Source organism: Alternaria arborescens, assembly GCF_004154835.1.
Source record: "Alternaria arborescens strain FERA 675 chromosome Unknown contig_30, whole genome shotgun sequence".
NCBI classification, from domain to species: Eukaryota; Fungi; Ascomycota; class Dothideomycetes; order Pleosporales; family Pleosporaceae; genus Alternaria; species Alternaria arborescens.
Genome location: NW_021167885.1, coordinates 93,465 through 113,937, shown reverse-complemented (window position 1 = coordinate 113,937; position 20,473 = coordinate 93,465). Strand labels below are relative to the sequence as shown.

General features: G+C 51.2%; 9 protein-coding genes across 9 annotated transcripts; 5 read left to right on the top strand and 4 right to left on the bottom strand.

Annotated features, from left to right (window-relative positions):
* Positions 1-246: 246 nt before the first annotated feature.
* On the top strand, positions 247-1,094 carry AA0111_g9858 (hypothetical protein; the record flags this gene model as incomplete). Its single annotated transcript, XM_028656463.1, has 2 exons — positions 247-974; positions 1,043-1,094. The coding sequence occupies 2 exons, from the start codon at positions 247-249 to the stop codon at positions 1,092-1,094; spliced, it is 780 nt and encodes a 259-aa protein (XP_028502492.1).
* A 1,053-nt stretch (positions 1,095-2,147) lies between these two features.
* AA0111_g9857 (hypothetical protein) lies at positions 2,148-3,662 on the bottom strand (the record flags this gene model as incomplete). Its single annotated transcript, XM_028656462.1, has 2 exons — positions 2,148-3,504; positions 3,550-3,662. The coding sequence occupies 2 exons, from the start codon at positions 3,660-3,662 to the stop codon at positions 2,148-2,150; spliced, it is 1,470 nt and encodes a 489-aa protein (XP_028502591.1).
* Positions 3,663-4,462: 800 nt separating this feature from the next.
* AA0111_g9856 (hypothetical protein) lies at positions 4,463-5,437 on the bottom strand (the record flags this gene model as incomplete). Its single annotated transcript, XM_028656461.1, has 3 exons — positions 4,463-5,006; positions 5,057-5,314; positions 5,370-5,437. 3 exons carry the CDS (start codon positions 5,435-5,437, stop codon positions 4,463-4,465), a joined length of 870 nt encoding a protein of 289 aa, XP_028502590.1.
* A 275-nt stretch (positions 5,438-5,712) lies between these two features.
* On the top strand, positions 5,713-7,113 carry AA0111_g9855 (Peroxisome assembly protein 12; the record flags this gene model as incomplete). Its single annotated transcript, XM_028656460.1, has 1 exon — positions 5,713-7,113. The coding sequence occupies one exon, from the start codon at positions 5,713-5,715 to the stop codon at positions 7,111-7,113; it is 1,401 nt and encodes a 466-aa protein (XP_028502593.1).
* Positions 7,114-7,820: 707 nt separating this feature from the next.
* AA0111_g9854 (putative transporter) lies at positions 7,821-9,846 on the top strand (the record flags this gene model as incomplete). The annotated part of the gene is made up of 2 exons (XM_028656459.1): positions 7,821-9,686; positions 9,736-9,846. 2 exons carry the CDS (start codon positions 7,821-7,823, stop codon positions 9,844-9,846), a joined length of 1,977 nt encoding a protein of 658 aa, XP_028502592.1.
* Positions 9,847-10,148: 302 nt separating this feature from the next.
* On the bottom strand, positions 10,149-11,862 carry AA0111_g9853 (hypothetical protein; the record flags this gene model as incomplete). Its single annotated transcript, XM_028656458.1, has 3 exons — positions 10,149-11,133; positions 11,191-11,571; positions 11,627-11,862. The coding sequence occupies 3 exons, from the start codon at positions 11,860-11,862 to the stop codon at positions 10,149-10,151; spliced, it is 1,602 nt and encodes a 533-aa protein (XP_028502595.1).
* A 946-nt stretch (positions 11,863-12,808) lies between these two features.
* Positions 12,809-13,897, top strand: AA0111_g9852 (hypothetical protein; the record flags this gene model as incomplete). The annotated part of the gene is made up of 1 exon (XM_028656457.1): positions 12,809-13,897. The coding sequence occupies one exon, from the start codon at positions 12,809-12,811 to the stop codon at positions 13,895-13,897; it is 1,089 nt and encodes a 362-aa protein (XP_028502594.1).
* A 158-nt stretch (positions 13,898-14,055) lies between these two features.
* Positions 14,056-16,470, bottom strand: AA0111_g9851 (DNA repair helicase; the record flags this gene model as incomplete). The annotated part of the gene is made up of 1 exon (XM_028656456.1): positions 14,056-16,470. The coding sequence occupies one exon, from the start codon at positions 16,468-16,470 to the stop codon at positions 14,056-14,058; it is 2,415 nt and encodes an 804-aa protein (XP_028502597.1).
* Positions 16,471-16,931: 461 nt separating this feature from the next.
* Positions 16,932-19,876, top strand: AA0111_g9850 (hypothetical protein; the record flags this gene model as incomplete). Its single annotated transcript, XM_028656455.1, has 7 exons — positions 16,932-17,027; positions 17,081-17,794; positions 17,839-18,081; positions 18,131-18,484; positions 18,529-19,281; positions 19,330-19,624; positions 19,689-19,876. The coding sequence occupies 7 exons, from the start codon at positions 16,932-16,934 to the stop codon at positions 19,874-19,876; spliced, it is 2,643 nt and encodes an 880-aa protein (XP_028502596.1).
* Positions 19,877-20,473: the final 597 nt, after the last annotated feature.

Genomic DNA, 20,473 nt, shown 5'->3' with positions numbered 1-20,473 from the left:
GATCATGCAGGCCGCGGACAGCTAGCAAAACAAGATTCAGCCTCAAATGCACGCAGGGGCCGCCCTAAATGGTAAGAACGGACGGGTATCGTATCCCAAACTGAGTGCCAAGACGTACGTCAGACAATGGTAATTTGTAGCAAGCATTGTGCCTGCGACACATTATGTTAAGTAACAAGGAAGAGCCAGGTACCTTCAGGCATATTTACGCGACCTTCGATATTCGCTATACAAGCTGATTGCACGATGACCATCCATATTGATACCTTCTCCGCCAAGGCCACCTTCGATTCCAAGGACAATGAATTGGCTACCAGCGGGCTGGAGTGTGCAGAAGTTGTTGATAAAGATGATGGTGATGGGAGGTTCCACGGCCAATCGAACCCGATTCTCAAGAAAACTTTGGTAGATGTACACCACAATCTCAGCACGTTGAAGAATGTCAGTTGGCTCCCTGGAGTTGGCGATATATACAACGGTACGCCAGGAAGAGGCGGCGAGGGCGTTGCCATTTCCCATCCATACGAGAGTAGGCACTACCTTTCCCCATGGCCATCTTCCAGCTTAACACGGAGAGGAAGTCCAATGCTAGACAAAGGCCGTCAGCCTGAAGGTGCAAAAGACATTCGACGTAGTGCACTCCGACGGCACTGCGATTTCTGGGATGCCGACCAAGATGGAGTGATCTACCCTTGGGACATATTCATAGGATTCCGCAAACTCGGTTTCAACATCGCCCTATGCCTATGGGCAGCGGTCACCATGGCTGCATGCTCGTCGTACAGCACACAGAAATCCTTTCTCCCGCATCCCTTGTTCGCTATTTATCTCGATAATGTCAATCGCAATCGGCATGGAAGTACTACTGGTGCGTACGACTTGGACGCTGAACTGGACACACGGCGTTTCGATGCAATCTTCGAAAAGTACGCCAAAGGCAAGGACTACCTAACATGGCGAACTATGTACGATGTGTGGGTAAGTTGCGGTTGTACAAACTTCATGCGAGACATACACTGACTTCGTACCCCCCCTCCTACAGGCAGGTCAATGTTGCGCAAACGATTTCTTTGGATGGTTTGCTGGAGGCTTAGAATGTGGGTCATAGCGCACGACCCCAACAAATTATTCTGCAATCATTAACGCTCGATAGGGATAGCAATGTACATCCTGCTTTGGCCTCAAGATGGTCGAATGCACAGAGACGACATCCGAGGAGTATACGATGGTTCCATCTTCTGGAAAATTGCCGAAGCTCGCGCTCGAAAGTTGCAAACATGAGACTCTAAGTAGTGGAGAAGTCCTTGTTTAGCCAACTGTAACATAGTAATCATAAAAATAAAATTACCTTATACGAGGCATAGAGCGAACTAGTACAGCGACAATAAGTGTTTCATTGCAGGCTGCACTAGCTGGTTGAGAGGAAGCCTTTGAGGAGCATCAATCACTCGCAAGAAGTGAATGTAGCCACGGATTGCGTTGATGAAGGGGTATGGCCTACAACGCTTCATGTGCACAGGACGGGATGTCAAAATTACTGTTACCACGTGGGTTGCAGTAGAATTAATATTGGAACGTCTACGATTGGCTTCACTGCGAGGACACACACCCCATGGAAATCTATGAGACCGAGATCTGTGTGGAAGGACTACGATAGACTTGCGACGTGACGAACTTAGACATTTAGACGCAAGCTCTTCTCAGCACCACTTCCACTCTTAGCTCAATAAAGAGCATACGATACGAAGCACTGCCATCGAATCAACTGCCCTCGACAGAGGATACAATTTTGGCAGATGCAGCTACGAGGACGGCAAACAAAGCCCAAGCTCTGGCGCTTACTATTGACGAGACGAGTCAGCAGAACCATCATGAGCGGAAGGTTGAGCGGAAGTAGAGTAATATCTTCTCTAGGATACTTGGACCAGTAGGTAACGAGAAAGATTGAACTGCATAGTTCTGAGATTGAAGACGAAGTAATATGTGGAACATCGTCACCTTCATAATGTAATAGGGCTTGATTTAGAGATGGTCGGAATGGTAATTCTTAGAACCTTGGCAAGAAGTCATGCGAGGTTCGCTCATTAAGCTCATATCATGTTTCAAATCTTGACTTTGCTAATTCGTGTACTCTTTTGTTTTTACATCTAGACTTCGTGTCCGCAAGTTGATAGGTGCATCTCTCCTTCCGCAGGCAGCGTCCATCTGGGCTCAACGCCGATGATACCGCGCTCAGTAATCATGCTTGCGTTAACTGGGCTCTTGGGGATGATTTCCTCACCCCTGGTAGCCAAGATTGAGAGTACGTGCGCAGCAGCCTTAGCGTTGATGGTCAACGTCTCTGGGTTGGGGTTGTCAATGGTGTCGCAAGCCTGGTGGTAGCAAGGGTCCTGCTCGACACCTGTTCCGGTGTGAAGACCACCAACAGGTTTGCCAATGTTCATAAAGGATTGGTAGTCACTTCCACCAGTGAAGCGTGCTGCTGTGACATTTACACCTTCCTTCTCGAAATGCTCAACAAAAAGCTTCTCAATGGCAGCTGATCCCGGGGCACCAGTGAGGTTGAACGTGCTGCCATCGCCATCGAACACACCAAAGTAGCCGCGGGAGACCATGTCAAAGTTGAGGTATGTGAGAATGTTGTTGGCCTCTGTGGCGTTCAGGTTCTGTGTGTAGTACTTGGATCCAAGTAGACCGTTTTCTTCAGCGCCCCACCATGCGAAGCGTACTTTGTTCTTGACACCGAATCTCCTCAGTGCCTTGGCGATCTCGAGGATCAGCGTGCTGCCTGAGCCGTCGTCGTTGATACCAGCACCAGCCTGAACACTGTCGAGATGTGCGCCAAGCATGATGACGTTGGTTGGGTCGCCATCTTTGGTCTCGGTGAAGACATTCTGCGTAATGCGCGTTTCTACGGTTTGGGTTTGCTGGAAGTACGCCTCGATGGTCTCGCCAGCTTTAAGGCGAGCAACCAGGGGTTCTGCATCGGCGAGGTTGATATAGCCGGTGGAGACGTATTCAGGGTTGGGGTTGGATAATGTACCACCAGTAACATTTGCTGTGTCGCTTGCGTAGATGATTACGGCAGAAGCACCGGCGGCAGCGGCAGGCTTCATGCGCCCAGCAAGGGTTGTGCCATCGGGGCATGCTCCTCGCTGTACCAAGACGATCTTGCCTTCGACATCCAAACTGTCGTAGGCTTCGTTTGTGCAACCTTCAGCTCCAGAAGGACCCAGAACAAGCGGCAGCGTCAAACCTTCCGGAGTGGTGGATGGCGAGTATGAAAGTCCAATAACGCGGTAGGAACTGTTGCTCACGCTGAACTCGATAGAATCAACTCTGTTGAAAAGAGCAGGAAAGTCCTGGGTCCATGTCTTGAAATGTGTGTTCTGGGTTTTGGCGAGCATGTAGTCAACAGATGCGGCATAACCTGGGAGACCGAAAGCACGGTTGCCTCCATTTGCTTTTGCGATGGAGTCAAAGGCCTTGAGGTTGCTCATCAACCTGAGATGGTCAGTTTTGTCAAATTTTGCGACTTGGAGATCTTACTTCTCAGTTTTGATCTCAGCCTGGATGGGTCCAGATGACACCAAAGGCCGGGGTCGCACAGCAGCAAATGCTTGGGCAGCGCCCGCAAGAACGATAGCACTTGAAACCTTCATCTTGGAGTTTCGATTGACCAGCTCCAGTAGCAATTATGAAAAGTATGCAAGTAATATCTTGAGGTGGTAGCCGAGCTCATATACACATGTTCCCCGCCACTTGCTGTTCCGGCCTCCTGGGCATATGCAGCTCATTTGTGCGCGCGACACCGTTCCTGGCCCACTCTTATCATGGCCTTGCAGGTACTGTGTCCGGAAAAGAAGGTAACAAGAGAGTAGATCGTTCTTTGCCAAGTTGCCAAGGGGCGGACATTGATACCTTCCCTAAGGGCGATAGGCTGGCTTGGCGTGAAGGTTAATATCGCCACGGATGTTGTGTCTTCTACCCGAAAGTGACGAGAACAGTCGAGATGTTCAACATCTTCTTAGACGGCTGGTTAAAGAGACGTAAGCTTTGCCAGTGAGTTGGTCTGCTTGATGACTCTTGCGTAGTGTTGGTATTTGGGCTCGTTCAAGTGTCGATCCAAGAAGAAACTGAATACGAATTTAGGATCCGAGGTATTGCATAATGATGCAGGTGTAGTACCCTCGGTTTAACCTGGTACAATTGTACCAGATTTTGCCTTTACGACGGGTGTAGGTAATTCTGACCATGAGTGTAGCGAGACCAACATATATAGCTCGCAAAGGGAGCGAGTACCTGAATGTCAGAGTCCATCCCTGGGGCATCTAGTTCTCCCTGAACACAATATGTATAGGGAAGCACACTTAGTACAAGACCAGTATCGAAGAAGAGTCAATGTGTAAGCATTAAGATTATGAGATGAAGCTTTATATCAACGAGAACAAGGATTCAACTATTACCTTTGGCCGTGCAATAATGGCGCCCTCTCGCTGTCTCCAGCAGTATCACTCCCATTAGCATCGTCGAGTTGCTGGCTTTTTTGGGCCTTTCTGTCTCTCAAGACAAAAGACAGGCCCATGACTAGCAGGAAGCCTTGCAGGATACCTGTAAAGATGAACAGGCCCCATGCACTCCAGCCCCCAGGTCCCAGCCTCGCATAAAGACTGGCTGCAAAGACGAAGCTCCCCGGTGTTTGTATGCACATCATGGGAATAGACAAGCTGCCAGTTTCTTGCAGTCTCCATGTCATGAAGATCTGAGGGATGTACTGTATGGCGGCGAGGACCGTGGCAAGCAAGCCGAGGAAGTTAGCCCATCCGCGAACGTGTGAAGGAAGCGCGTATACGAAGACGATGGAGCCGATGAATGCAACGACGAAGAAGGCGAGTGACACACCCAGAACGAGCACTGCTTCTTTCCACGTGGGCATGTCTGTATCCTGTCCTTCTTCTACATCTGGTGAGGAGCCTCGAGGGAAGAAGATGAGAAAGAGTAGCATACTGCTGGTTGTTAGAATCTGTAGTGCGCTCAACGGTTCATCGGGGCCTACATGAAGAAGAAACAACTCCACTGCACACCGATTTGCACTATGCCGAGCATAGCGGCTGCGCATGGGAAGCTACCGATTTCCTTGCAGCATCCCATGTCCCTTGTGCTCTCCGGTAGAGTCAAGATGTTGGCGATGCTGGCCGTCCCAGATACAGTGCCCAGCAGGACAAACATGGGGCTGAGACCACGCGATGAACGACGTGCTATGATCTTATAGTGTTGCGGAAGGTACGATACGAGGATGCCGACGACTATGAAGCTATGTCACAGCGCGGTTAGTTGTGTTTACTATGCGGCGCACCAGGTGAGCTTACACAGATACGCCGAAGTTGACCAAGTCGGGATACGCAAGTTCGGTACATCTTGGGTCGTCGGGATACATCATGACAGGACAGAATATTGTGGAGGAGGGATGGCCGTTGCTACATTTGCTATGGTTGGAAGACAGAGGAGACGGTCGCCGCCTGGGGATGCAAGCATGTGACGTAGGATGGAGCTCGCTTGCACGCGTCGAGTGAACGCGGAGGAGGCGGCTAGCCCCGAGCGCTCCTGCCTCGGCTGCGCGTACCTGCCGCATCAACCATGGCCGACAGATGATGCTACAACAATCATCAACCCCATGATCCCCCGGATTCCCCGTCCTTTTCACAGGCCGACATGGAGTTCCTTCCAGCACTCCAGCATGGCATAGACGACCTCAAGCCCTCGCTCTTCGAACTCCTTTCGGAGCAGCAACTCGCATCGCTCCTGCCCCCATCGCTGCGCTACCTCCTCGCCATCACAACACCCCGATATCCGCGATACCTACTTCCCATACTCAATTCCTTCGATGAGGTCTACGCGCTGCTTATGCTGCTCGTCGAGCGCCACTTCCTGCGTACATACGGCGGATCCTTCACCGAGAACTTCTATGGTCTCAAGCGCGCTCGGGTGCTGAGAGTGCGAGGAGGCGAGATACCGCGCGCACAACTAGGTGCATCTGACAGCGTGCGTGAGGCTGTCAAGCTGGGCAATGGTGACATCTGGAAGAACCTTGCCGTGCTCGTTGGCCTGCCGTGGCTGAAGAGGAAGTTCGACGAGGGCTACGACGTTCACGCTGCGCATGCGAACCTCCTGGGCCCTGGCTACAACCGGGATAGAGAAGGATTACAGGCCGGAGCGACTGTCAAGGAGCGACTGATGCACTACTACAAGTGGTTTCTACGGAACATATACCCCAGTATGAATGCCGCCTACTACTTCTCCTTGCTGGCATTCAACATGGCATACCTCTTTGATGGCACAAAGTATCACTCGCCCTTCATGTGGTTGATCGGTTCACGGATACGGAGATTGGGCGAGGCGGACCACAGGGCGATTGAGATTGCAACCGCACCAAGAAAGGTTGGGCCTGCGCGGCCTGGAGAAGGCGGATCCATCTTCTCACCAAGAAACATTGCGAGGAGCATCGAGCCGCGGTTGTTGAGTTCGCTAAAGATACTTCTCCCGACCAGTATCTTTGCACTCAAGTTTCTAGAGTGGTGGCATGCCTCAGACTTTGCCCGACAGCTATCGAGGAAAGCCGCTGAGAACATCGATCTCCCACCACCGATACTGCCATCCCTTCCACCTTCTGCAAAGCAGCAATCGTCGAAGCAGGCAGAATCCTCCGAAAAGGCGCGTCCAGCATCGTCTTTGTCAGACAAACCCCAACGAATCGACCCTCCGATATCCTCAACCACCCTACTCCCCATCCTCACCGTACCTACACCACCCTCATCAGCCTTGTGTCCGATCTGTGTTACACCCATCATAACTCCAACAGCATCGCCCACAGGATTCGTCTACTGCTACACTTGCATACACCGATGGGTTGGAGGTGAGCATGATCGCCAGCTCGCCTTCATGGAGGGTGCCGCAGGATTCCGAACGGGAGACGACGGGGAAGCAGAAGACGAGGGCTGGGGCAGGGAAGAAGGAAGCCGCGAAGGAAGATGGGAGAGCGGTAAAGGACGGGATGCTGTCACTGGAAGGAGAATTCTGGGAGGTACTGAGGGTTTGAGGAGAGTGGTTGTCTAATGTTCTTTTTGTACAATGATCATACCCTTTTAGCGAAATGATTTCCAATACTAGCAATGACACAATGCTTCTGGACCTCCAGAACCTCTGTTGTCGATCAATTCTGTTGTCAGGATCAAGAACTACATCTGATCGAGTTTGGGACTGGCATTTGGAAATGATGATTATCTGCGCTTCGGTGTGTCTGCGTCCACAAAAGACTCTCTAGCTCTGGTATTGAAGTTGGCCCGTGAATGCTATGGTACTTGGTGGCGCGTTCAAGATTGTACATCGGCCTTGTACGACCCGTGGACCAGGTCGCAGCCTCATACACTTGTGCATCGGTGCTGCATGATAAGACCAGCATCAGCCGATGATATCCTAACAACACCAATCGGTCCTGATCCTGCAGCACCACCAAAGGAGTATAATTGTGCAGGTTGGAGTCACGACATGCGCCTTTTACTGCACTTGTCATGTGTCAAGCTATCTCGGCAAGGCGAAAGGGCGGAAGCTAATGTGTAAGTCGCTTTTTTCGCTTGTAGCTGCCGCATTAGACCATGCCGAAATCTGTCAGCCAATGTGATAGTCATAATGAGTGTTCATATCAGTCATTCCCCACTCTTTGACTTTTTGGTAGTCCTGCCTTCTACACTTCTTCCTCTTTTTCCAACCACCATCCATATGCCATTGAGTGGCACGTCAACTCAAGGTCGGATTTGAAAGCCATGGCCCCACCAACGATACCAGCGGAACAGCCGGTTAATGACTTTGCAAACGATGTCGCATCACAGATGGAGGGCTTTACCCAGTCGCAAGATATAGCAGAAGAAGCCATTGCACGGGATCGTGAAGAAGACAACTCGGCGTCCGAAGATGACAACGATTCTTCCTCGGGTTCGGATACAGTCAGGCAATATTCCATGATAAACTCTTATCGCCGGCCTTCCTACGTTAACCCAGGATCACGCGGTACAGCTATAATGTCTACCAGCGTACCCGAAAGGAGTCACCTACCAACGTCATGGAAGAAACACAGTCATTTGTCGAAGAAAGAGAGGGAGACCGTGCGAGACGAGGAGCGGAGCCTGCTCCGCGATAATCATTTGATTCCACCCAAGCATCCAAGAGCTGGAAGCGAAGGACCCTTTGACCGAGTACGATCTAGGATGTCTATGTCAGGGCTACGAAAGGTCAAGAGCACTCCGGACGAGGAGAGCGCAGTGGAGTCACCTTCTGAGCGCACGACGCTACTCGGAGTGTCAGAAGGCGATCCAAGCCAACCATATGGGGGCCTAGACTCACCAAAAACGATCAACAAGAAATGGAACGAGGCGGTTGCAGCGGGAAAGATCAACACAAGTTGGCAGCGGGAAGCAAAAGTTTTGATGAAGAGCTCCGCACCGCTCATCCTGACCTTCTTGCTACAATACAGCTTGCCAGTGGCGAGTATCTTCACAGTCGGGCATATCGGCAAAACTGAACTAGGAGCCGTGAGTCTGGCCAGTATGACTGCGTCCATAACGGGCTATGCAGTGTATCAGGGCCTGGCTACTTCACTCGACACGTTGTGTGCGCAAGCATACGGCTCTGGGCGTCCTCACCTTGTTGGTCTGCAACTGCAACGCATGTTGTACTTTCTGCTTTTGATTACCATCCCGATATCACTCATATGGGCTTTCGGCACACAGATTCTCTCGCTTATCGTTCCCGAGAAAGAGACCGCACGCTTAGCCGGACTGTACCTGAAGGTTCTTATTGCTGGAGCACCTGGGTATGCAGCTTTTGAATCTGGGAAACGCTACGTACAGGCGCAAGGCATCTTCAGCGCGACCATGTACATTCTACTTATCTGCGCTCCACTCAACGCTTTCTTGAATTGGTTCATGGTCTGGCATCTTGGCTGGGGGTTCATCGGAGCACCCATTGCTGTCTCGATCACGGAGAACGTCCTTCCTCTGCTGCTCTTTCTCTACGTCAGATTCATTGACGGATACCAATGCTGGGGCGGTTTTGACAGAAGAGCGCTAAGAAATTGGATGCCCATGGTGAAGCTTGCGCTTCCTGGTCTGGTCATGGTGCTTGCAGAATTCCTAGCTTTTGAAATCCTGACACTAAGCTCGTCATGGCTTGGTCCAACTGAACTTGCAGCGCAGTCTGTACTCGGATCTATTACCGGTATCACTTTCCAGATACCCTTCCCAATGAGCGTAGCAGCCTCCACACGCATCGCCAACCTCATTGGAGCTACACTAGCAGTTCCAGCGAAAACAGCAGCTAAAGTCGCTGTCTGTGCCTCAATCGTCGTCGGCATCTTCAACCTCCTACTCCTTTCACTTCTTCGTGAGGCTATACCTCGCCTCTTCACACCCGACGAAGAAGTCATTGACATGGTGGCAAAGCTTCTCCCATTGTGCGCCACCTTCCAGGTCTTTGATGCTCTAGCGGCCAACTGTAACGGCATCTTGCGTGGCTTGGGTAGGCAGGAAATTGGCGGTTATGTTGGACTTTTTGCCTACTATGTCGTCGGTATTCCAATCAGCTTCGGTACTGGATTCGGGTCGCCGCATTGGGGTCTGTATGGACTTTGGAGTGTGAGTCTCACTAGTCATACCACCATCGGACTGTACTAACGTGTTTTAGGGACCAGCGATTGCACTTGGTATCGTGGCTGCCATCGAAGGCGTTTTCATATGGCGGACCAGTTGGGACAAAGCAGTAGAGGATGCCAAGGTGCGAAATGCCGCAAACTAAGTTTGGTTACTACAGATAGATTCGTATCCCTGCATAACATTAGTTGTCACAGCTAGACGGATCCTCGATCACTACAAAACGCAGAGACACATTCTGGAAACTCGTGTAGTCTTGCGTTACATACTTTTAAGTAATACATTGATGTGAAATGAATGGTGGTAGGCTTCGGAGAAGCTTCATACTGGGTACGAATGAGTGGCAGAGTTATAATTGCTCGCTATAACAGTGTTCGTTTTCGGTAACGACTGCTTTTGCCTCATAAAGTATGCCTGAAAGACCTGATTCTCTTCTTATCTTCACTCTCAGTCAAGAAGCTTTTGGGCCCACGCCGCGCTCTCATACCAAGCGCGAATCCTCTTGCCAAACACATAGAGAGGAAGTGCAGCACCAGTAACAATGGCGGCTGCCGATGCCAGCGTTCCAAAGACGGCCATAGGCCCATCAACTTCGAGCCAACCAATCATGGGTGTCAATCCCACCGTTACAGCACCTGCTGAGATCATGTTGATGGAAGAGAAGGCCTGGGCGGAGTGCTCAGGGTGACAGTCGATGACATACGCGATGGCGATTTGTACTCCAGCGACACTACCCATGTTGGTGACTGTCATCCAAACAAGAATCCAGACTAGAGGCAAACTGTTTTGGAACGACGCGCCCAGACCGATGAGGCCTGCCATAGTGATTGGGGTAGAGACCAGGAGAAGTACGAGACGGAATTCGGGTTCGACCATGCCTTTGCTTGTTCCGTTGTGGCGCGCCATCAGATTCACTGAAGCATCAGACATCCAACCAAAGAATGGCCCAGACAGTAGGCCAGCTACAAAGAGGGGTAAGTTGGTCAGTCCGATCTGACTGGGTGTTAGATCGTATGGGGGAGAGGATAAGAGGATTGACATGAAGGTTGACATGCCAGCAAGGAATAGGAAGACCGTAGTGTTCAGGAAGCAGCTGTAGAAGACAATCGGCGAAGTGATGAGGCCCAGGGGCTTGATTATCCCTTTGAAGAACGACTTCTCTGATAGTCTGCCACGGGACAAGACTAGCCTCTCATTGTATGTTTGCCTAGGAGGTCGAACAGAAGACTTGAGATCTTCCTCGTCATATTCGGCGTTTAGCTTGTCCGCCTGAACATGAATTGTTGTGACATCGTCTGTTTTCCGTTTGAAGTAGGCCGACTCGAAGATTGTGAGGTAGAATACCGGGATCAGAGCAGCGTAGATGAAGGCAGTGATGAGGAAATTTGCCAATACGCCGAATGCGTCAGTAACGAAGCCAGCAATGATTTGACTGAGAAGGATATCATGTTAGTTGCTGGTACGATTACAGGATATTGTTGTGGCTCACCCAACTTGCGCCCCAGAGTTCAACATCAGATTCCACACAGCAATAGACCGACCTCGCTGGTGAACGAAGAATACATCGCTGATGGTCGCGGTAAGGAGTGTAAATAGGGGTGCCGAAAAGAGACCCCCAGCTGTTCGAGCAATAGCCAGCATAGGAAATGTTGACGAAAGATAAGCAGCAAAGTTGGTTAGAGCAAGTAGAACGACGCTCCATACGTAGAATGGTCTTCGTCCCCAGACATCCGTTCCCGCCACCGCAACAAAGGCTGCAGCTGAGGTCCAGAAAGTCGGTGCTGTAAGGATCCAAGTAGATATGTCGCTCTCATTGCTCTGAAACTGCTCAGTAAGAGGCTCCAACCCTGGAGTGAGCATGGTAGTGGTTCTATGACAGATGAGCATAAGTCCTGATTAGATCAAGTGATTCGGCGAGATCTTACGCATTGGTGACTGCAGAGCCGAAAGCAAGGATGAGGAGATGGAGGCATTTCCACTTCAAACTCCAGTTGAGAGGATCGTTCGGGTCATCACTGGGCTGCGGGGAGAGTACGATACCGCCACTTCTCTTAGAGTTATCGAGCTCGGGTACTTTATCGTCGCTTGTGTCCTTGACTCCTAATCTGGAAGTGCCTCGAGGGAATGCTGACCGTCTACTCTCTAGTACACCCCACCCCATCGTTAGCAGCTTGGATGTCGGAATGAAGTCGATACGAAAAGGACGGCCTGCGTCTCTTGGACACAGAGATTATCTTAGTCAAGTGTGAAATAAAGTGATTGAATGAGGAAAAGCCGTCCAGCGGTTTGCCAAAACCAGTAGGCAACGAAGCGAAAAAATGTAATTGTAGAGGTAGGGGAAAGAAAAGTCGAGAACCAGTCTGCAGAGCAGGTGCAACTCGTAAACCACGATGATATACTTCCTGATCCACAAAGCTGTCGTACGCTGCCCAGCCGGGCGTTTTTGTCAATCTGCAAACACGTTACGCATCTGACAGGTTGGAGTAGGCATAACTCGGTCATTCATGGTGCTGTGACATGTCGCAGACTAGTCTCGCAGACACTTCGAGAAGAACATGTGTGAAGCCTACTTCAGTTTGTTCCACAAATGGCAATAATCTGGAGCCTTATACGTGCACCTGGCGTGTTGACTTACGTGGAAACGGTTAAAGGTGTTTCGAGTGAGCCTCAGTGAGCCTCAGTAAGGAGATGCTGAACGAAGTGCCGAAAGTCCGCAAGCGCCGCGCGCTAGAAGGCCGAAAGTGCGGGGAGACACGCCACGCCGTACACGCCACAGTTCACCCAACGCTTAACCTTGGCTGTCGCAATTCAGCGTGTCAAGTTTCGAGCCGTCGAAAGCCCGAATAATCATTGTTCCCCTAGATCCAACTAACGAAAATTCAAGTACATGTACGCTACTAAGATACATGGCAGATGACGATGCCACCATCTGTCTACGTCGCCGGAGCCAGTTGAAGCCCCGAACTCACTTCTATGAAGAGGACACGAGTAAGCAATGAGCTATGATGTGGAAGCTAATGTTGATACAAGGCTCAGAATGCGGGGTCAGGCCAAGATCTGTTCCCCGAAGCTTCGAGTCTCAACCTCACAACCGTCACCTAGATCAAATGTCCTGTCCCGCTCGTCTGTACCCTCTGCGCAAACCTCAGAATCACCGTGTGCCTATCCCTAGATGGAAACTCAGCCTGCCAGACCATATCGAACATGTCTTTATATCCTATGTTGGTGTCGAGCAACACGAGGATAGTGATATAGCTACTCGAGCGAGAGAAGAAGCTGTTTCTACTATTCAACACTGGTTCGAGCAGAGTGGCGCGCCAGAGGCGGTGGAGTGTTTCACTACGATAGATAATTACAGTCGTACTGGTGCTACTGTATGGGTCTACTATTGGAGTGATCGAAGGCGGCGTGACGGTGTTGTGGGATCGTTGAAACTCAAGGACATACATCAAGAAATCTCCACCGCTGGTCGCCCACTAATCGGCTTATGGCACGAATGCTTCACAGCACCAGTATCGCGCCTGGAGACCAACTACTCTGGTCTTGATTATCTCCCCGGCCTAGCGAGGTTACCAGAAGCTAGCACCGAAGAACACAATCTCTCAACATACTGGGGCGCGGCTCGAGATCGCATACCCGATTCAGCTCACGACCTTTTCCCACGAGCTTCCGAATTGCCGCGTCCTGACCCAATCCCGAATGGTGTTGGCCAACACCTCAGGGGCACCAATCATGCGAACATGGTCCACATCCGTTCCGGACAGTACTGGGAGAACTGCGGCAAAGAGGAAGCAGATTCGTATGAGCAGAAGCTGGAGCCGACTCTGAAGCAAGGCCTTAGATACTTGCACGAGAACTCGGCGGAGACTGGGGCACTCAGTATCCAATATCTCCAGAATGAGGATCTAAATTCCAATGGCAGCAGCAGTAACAAGGAGCCGCGCAAAGAATCGTGTGGCGCAGGTTTTTTTGCCAATTTAGAAGACCTCGAGCACTGGGCTAAGAGCCATGCGTCGCATCTAAAGATCTATGGCGGCGCACTTGCACATTATAAAACATTCGGTGACGAGAGAAGGTTTCGTACATGGCATGAAGTGTGTGTGATCAATGAGGGGGACGCTATGTTTGAATATGTGAATTGCTTGCCTGATACGGGAGTTATCGCATCCGTACCCCTCACAAGTGTAAATATATAGAGTCGGACGCAGTATCCAAAGAAAAACTCAATTTTCTGTCATGCATATCATGCACTCTAGTGTCTTGACCTTCCGCAACTCTCAACTCGCTAACCCGAAGTGATAACGCCGTAAGAATGCAAATCGTGATCTACACGCAAATTGGTATCGTACACATCTCACTTCTTGGCCCCGGACCTGGCCAATTTTCGCATGAAAGCATTTTGAACACCCTTGGTGCCCTTGAGTTCCTTGTTTCTGCTCTTGTTGACTTCCATGTACGCCATGGTCTGACCACCAGACAACTCGGAAAGTGTACCAGCTGCCCTTCTCACACCGTTTTTCTTCTTATTGCCCTTGTTGGACGCATATTTGGTACCGAACGCGTCACCCTCGATCCTCTCTTCTTTGGCGTCTTCTTCACGAGCAAGGAGGACGTCCATAAGAAGCTCTCGACGCTCCTGTGGTGTTGCGAACGCCAGTTGTGAGAAATTCTCTAAGCCTTCGAGACGAGTGATGACCTTGAAGGCATATCCTTGATCGACTAGGAAAGCCTGGCGCTTTGATGAATAGTACATCTCGTCTGTATCCTTGGAGACTAGCGAGTAAAAAAATGCATTGAAGCCTTCATCGTTCCTACGCTTCGCCCTCAGGATTCTGCCCAGGCGTTGTGCTTCTTGACGACGAGAACCGTAGTGAGAGGAGATTTGGATGAGGCACGTCGCCTCGGGTAAATCCAGACTGGTGTCACCAATCTTGGACAAGAAGATAGTGTTGACAAGCTCATTATGTTGAAAGTTCTCCAAAATACGAAGACGTTCTTGTTGAGGTGTTGCGCCGTAAATGTATGCCTTGCCAAGTTTACGTGAGTATTTCTCCAACGCGTAGACGTTGTCAGAAAAGACGATAATCTTGTCTCCTCGTGACTCGTGGTAGTTAATCAGGAACTGACAGGCTTGGAACTTCTTGGGATTCATGATGGAGAGTAGTGCACGCTTTTGTAGGGACGAAGGCTTGAGCCACTCTGTGTAAAATTCGGGTGTCATCTGGCACCAGACTTCAGCGCACTGGACCTTGGCAATATGGCCCTGTTCTGATAGCTCTTGCCAGTTAGCTTCGTACAGCTTGGGTCCAATCAGGAAGTTAAGATCGTCGATCTTGTCATCTTCTCGCAGTAGTGTAGCTGTAAGCCCCAATTTTGCGTGTGATGCAATCTCATATGTGACTTTCTTGAAGATGTTGGCGGGTACAACGTGCACCTCGTCAGCAATCAGCAGTCCCCATTCTCTCTCACGGATAAACTGCATAACCTTCTCGGCATCGTGCGAACGTTTCCTAGCGTTACTGATCATAGAGTAGGTGCTGATGATGATACCGGCCTGGCGCGGGAATCTAGTCTTGTTATCTGCAGTGAAAACGGCAACATCCTCTGGATTGATGTTGGACCATTTGATAAATTCGGCTCGCCATTGCACGACTGACATGGCGCTCGTGCACAGGACAATGACTGATTTCTTGACACCACAGGCGGCTGTGATGCCGACCAAAGTCTTACCTGCACCACAAGGCAACACAATGATACCCGAACGCGCTCGAGAGTTGGAAAACATTTTACTCAAAGCTTTTTCCTGGTAGTATCTGATCTGTGCATGGGGCTTGAGATCGATTTCAAGGTTCGGGTTGGTATCGTCGTTGTTGAAATCATATTCTTCGGTGAGCGGCAGGCCAATGCTTCGGCAGCGCTTGACGACCTTTTCGCGCTCCTCGCTTCTGATCTGGAACGAGTGAACTTGGGCAACTTCGTCGTCGTCATCGTCCTCTCGGAGCGTGGCAATCATATCGCTTGGTGGCGGATTCTGGGCAGCTTCTGGCTGTTGCTGCTGTGCCATGTTGTTGGCACCAGCAGCCAACTTTGTACCTGGGATAGCCATCTGTCCGATCTTAGGTGCGGCCTCCTTAATGAGCCCATCCGTTGAGTCTGCTCGGCATTCGGCGACTACAGGGTCGCGGAGAAGTTTTTGAAGTATGGCAGGATCCTCACTCTCGATATACGATAACGTCTTCTTGAGCACGATCTTTGCCTTGCCGAAGGCGGAGGTAGACTTCTCGACGAACTGTACAATAGCGGCAGACAGGGCTGTCTTGGAATAGCGGTCGAGCTTCTCGATGATTTCTTGCTTGGAATGGCCAACACTGACGGCGGCGAAGAGGCTGTGGGTGGTAAGCTGATACTCATGCATCTTGGAGACACGCGACTGCGGCTCGGCGATGTTGATCAAAAAGTCCTGAGCTTCATCGAAGAGAGGATGAAAAGACTCGAGGATGATGCCACCCGCATCGTTGACCCAGAGCGGGCGGTTGTAGTGGTCAGGCTTGAGCGGCGCGCTCCACTGGTCTGACTTTCTGAAGAGATCGGCCGCCGCATCTCTAACCCGTCCAGCGCGCGCCCGCTTTGTCATGGCCTTGACGTCGAACTCTTCCTTGAGTTGATCGAACGTCTCCTGGTCGCTCATGGGCCCCTCATCGTTGTCGTCCCAGCCATCTTCGGCCTCGGCGTCTGCTGCAGTCTGCGCGAGCTTGCGTTTGGGCGGCATCGTGGCGACTGCCTGCGTGAGATGCCGGTGCAGAGGGACAGGCGGATGGTGAGGCGATGGGATTGTAGACAGGCGATATCGACGAAGAGCGGTTGCTGGTGAGGTAGTTGGTGGCGGAGGCAGTAGGCAAAGGAAGAGGAAGGCGCAGCGGTGATTATGTAATGACGTATGGCACCTGCATTTCTGGCGTCTTGGTTCTAAAGACACAGTCAGACAGGCTGGGGCGAGGGATGACTGTGCGGGTGCGAGACGACGGCGACTAGCAGCAAGGCAGGTCAGTGGTGAACATTTAGGTTGCAACGCGCCCAGACGCGAAAGCATGTGAATAGCCGGCGTTTGCTAGGGGGGCCCTGCCGACGTCACTCTCGGCGAGGCTGTTCTCCAGGGCTGCTCACCACCACGACTACCGTGTCTATTCCCAGCACATAGAATGCGCACATGAGGACGTGACATGCTTCCCAATGGGTGCATCCGATTCAAAACTCTCCTTCAAGCAAGGCGTCTTTCGCCTGTCTGAGCCCAAGCAAATCCCCGCCGATGACGCTTATTGGACTGGCGTATGCTCTGCTCGTTGCTCTCTATGTTGTTGCTGTGCTGACCATGGCGCCAGTTCTGGGAGCTACCCGAGTCGACTGAGGATGTCTTCTCGCTCTTCTCGCCCGCAGACATTCGCCGCACCCGCGACAACAACCTAGCTAATCTCGAGACGCTCATCCTCGCCGTTACCTCACGCCTCATAGTCCTGCGCAACCACCCCTCTTTCCCTGACCCTGAGCTAGCGCCCGAGCGCGATGCCCTCAACTGCATAAGGGTCCTGACGCGACTACTGCCCTTTCTGTATGAGGCCGACCATCTCGAGACATGGGAAGACCACTTTTTCTGGGCTGCGCGGCGGAAGCGCAGTCGGCGGGGCCAGCTGGTGCGAAGCGAGGTCATCTTCGACGAGGCCGACCCAGAGCAGACGCCCACAGAGAAGGAGCCCGAGTTCGAGAAAGCCAAGCCGCTGGCCGAGGAGATTATCGACACGCTGATTGACCTTCTCTTCTTCTCCGAATTCACTCTTCCCAAGGTCACAGCAGGCAGGAACAAGGTCACGTATGCGATATGGCAGAGTGGCGTAGGTTGCAACACGCCTGTCGCCTCCACCAAGGAGTTTGAGAGCAACCGGACCGAGATCTTGCGCCTGCTGCTTACTTTGGCAAGCAAGTCCATGTACATGTCTGCGGGTGTGCTCCCAGTCAAGGGCGTCAAGGCCATTACATATATCGCGACGTGTCCAGACAAACAGGTTGTCCTGTCCGTTCTCTGCTCCCTCCTGAATACCGTAAGTGCATTGCACGCTATCTTGTGCACTGCTGACCCCCGCAGACCCTCAAATACAACCCCGCCACATGGCGCGTGCCATATGATCACGTCGTCTTCAGGGACCAGAGACAGGTCCTGGTCACATATTGCCTACAATTACTCCTGGTACTGATCCTGTACCCCATACCTGAGTCTGGCAACGGTCCTGCACCCAAGAATTTCTTCCGCCATTTCCTTGGCCGTCTGCACCGTCCTCAAGACTTCCAATTCCTGGTCGACGGTATGACAAGGATACTGAATCAGCCAGTATGCGACATGTCTAGAATACCACTTTCCTTTTGCTGACATAGTATAGCTCCAAGCCAACACCTCCTACCTTCCTGGCAGCCACAAGTCACTCACATGGGCACCCGAGATGATCATGCTCTTTTGGGAGGCTCTGCAGTGCAACAAGCGTTTCCGTTCCTTCATCATTGATACTGATAGAGCCCATGATTTCGTCGTGCTGGTGCTTTACTACGCCATCGACCAGCGCAACGACCCATCAAAGCAGGGTCTTGTGCGCATGTGCATCTTCGTACTTCAGACATTGAGTGTTGAGCCGCAATTCGGCAAGAGCCTCAATAAGACATTTGAGGGACAGGAGTCGCTTCCGGCTAGCATACGGATACCCAATTTTCACGGTACCTACGCTGATTACGTTATCACGGTGAGTACGACAATGAAAGACTATACATCTGCTAATTGTGTTAGTCCATTTATACCCTACTCACAACTGGCAAAGGCAGATTAGACGCCATTTATCCTGCGTTACTCGCAATCCTCAACAACATTGCGGCCTATGTCCAGAACATTGGGCGCGCCTCGAGCTCTAAACTGCTCCAACTGTTTGCTTCCATGTCATCTCCTAGTTTCCTTTTTGCCAACGAGAACAATCACACTCTTCTGCATTCGCTACTAGAGGTTCTTAACGCCATGATTGAACATCAATACCAACACAATCCCAACCTGGTGTACGCTATCGTGCGATCACGGAAGAGGTTCCAGGCGCTGAGAGATTTCACCTTGGAAAGCGGACAAGAAGAGATCGAGCGGCAAAATCAGCAACGTAAGGAGGGCAGCGAAGATCTTACTCGCACCAGCTCTATCGATAGCCTCCGAAGTCCCACAGTAGCCCGGACACCTACCTTGGGGAACGTACCAGAAGAGGACAGTGCTTTCGCTATTGGCGATGATGATGACGACTCGGACGCGGAAGATGCACGACCCTCAGAACCATCAAGGTCTCCCGTACCGTCGCAGTCGGGCGCTTCCAGAAGTGCGTCGATAGCATCATCTGTGGAAGACTCTGTACCGTCCCAGGTAAGAGGTATGTCAGAGAAAGCAAGAGGCAAGATGCCCGTAGGCCAGCCTGCTTTCTCCCGGCAGAACAGCATGACCAGTCTACATAGTGCAGCCGGTCCGGCCTTGGCTACCAATGAGTTCTTCACTCCATCTGTCCCATGGGTAAGTGAACTCAACCTCAATAACAGACTTGTCTAATCTTGTTCGCAGCTGGAAGGATGGCTTTCGGAGCTACCGCTACATACCATTCTTATGCTGATATCGGAGCTCGGTCCCAAGATGCCTAGCTCAGGCAGCTCCAACGACACGGCAGAAGCATTGAAAACTATTCGCGAGACTGAGATACGCGGAATTGAACCCTCGCCTATCAGGGTACATCTCTTTGAATGGTCAGCCTTATCTTTGGGCTGGTACGAGTCGCTACTCTGGGGATTCGTTTTCGCGGCCGAAATGCTTGTAGCCAAGGGTACTGCTGGGGTTTGGAACAACACTAGCATAAGATTGTGTAAGTAATGCCCTTGTATGAAGTGCATGTGAGACACGGACTAACTTCGCACACCTACATTTAGTCAAGGTTCAAGAAGTTGGGGCCACAGCTCCTTCACTACTACAGCCAAGAGGGGCTGTAGATGCGGTAGGAAGCAATCTTGTGCAGCGAATTGGCTCCCTCAACTTGCGCGGGGTCACAAATCAAGCTGCGCAACGCTCCCCAGCGAGCAGCGGTAATGCCGGCGCCAATACTGTTAGGGACGTGTAGCGACATGTCACGACCATGCTATTCCAGCCACATGGCAAAAATTGGCCACAGCTTCTATCATCATGTTAAAGAGAGCTAGTTGCACCGTGAACGCTGATTGGTGTGCCTGAAATGCAGGTTAGGCTTTTTACCCCAATCGAAGCCTGACATTTGCCGATCATGTTTAGCCCGGCTGCACAGCCACAACACTCGCCACACGTCGGTAGACTAGGGATAGATAACCAACAACAACGGATGAATCTCTATGAGGCGCTTCTAGATCTTTCCTATGGTTTGACAGTGAAGCAAAACGCACAAGCTCTAAGCCGTCTCTGACGCGCCTCGGGACGATCTTATCTTGATATGCCATCGCGACAAGTGATAGTGTTATGCGGAGGTACCTTATGGTTATGTAGTGCTTCCACTAGCTAGTGGTATACATTCTACTTCTCCGCACTGATATACCCTTTGATCAATCTTTGGTACCGAGCCTTTAGCGAAAATTATCACGGCCTGTTTGTGGGAACAGGGTGTTTAACAACCAGATTAGGATATACATGACGCTCCATAAAGGTACGTGCACTATACTCTTAGCAAGATACCATGTGAATAATATCG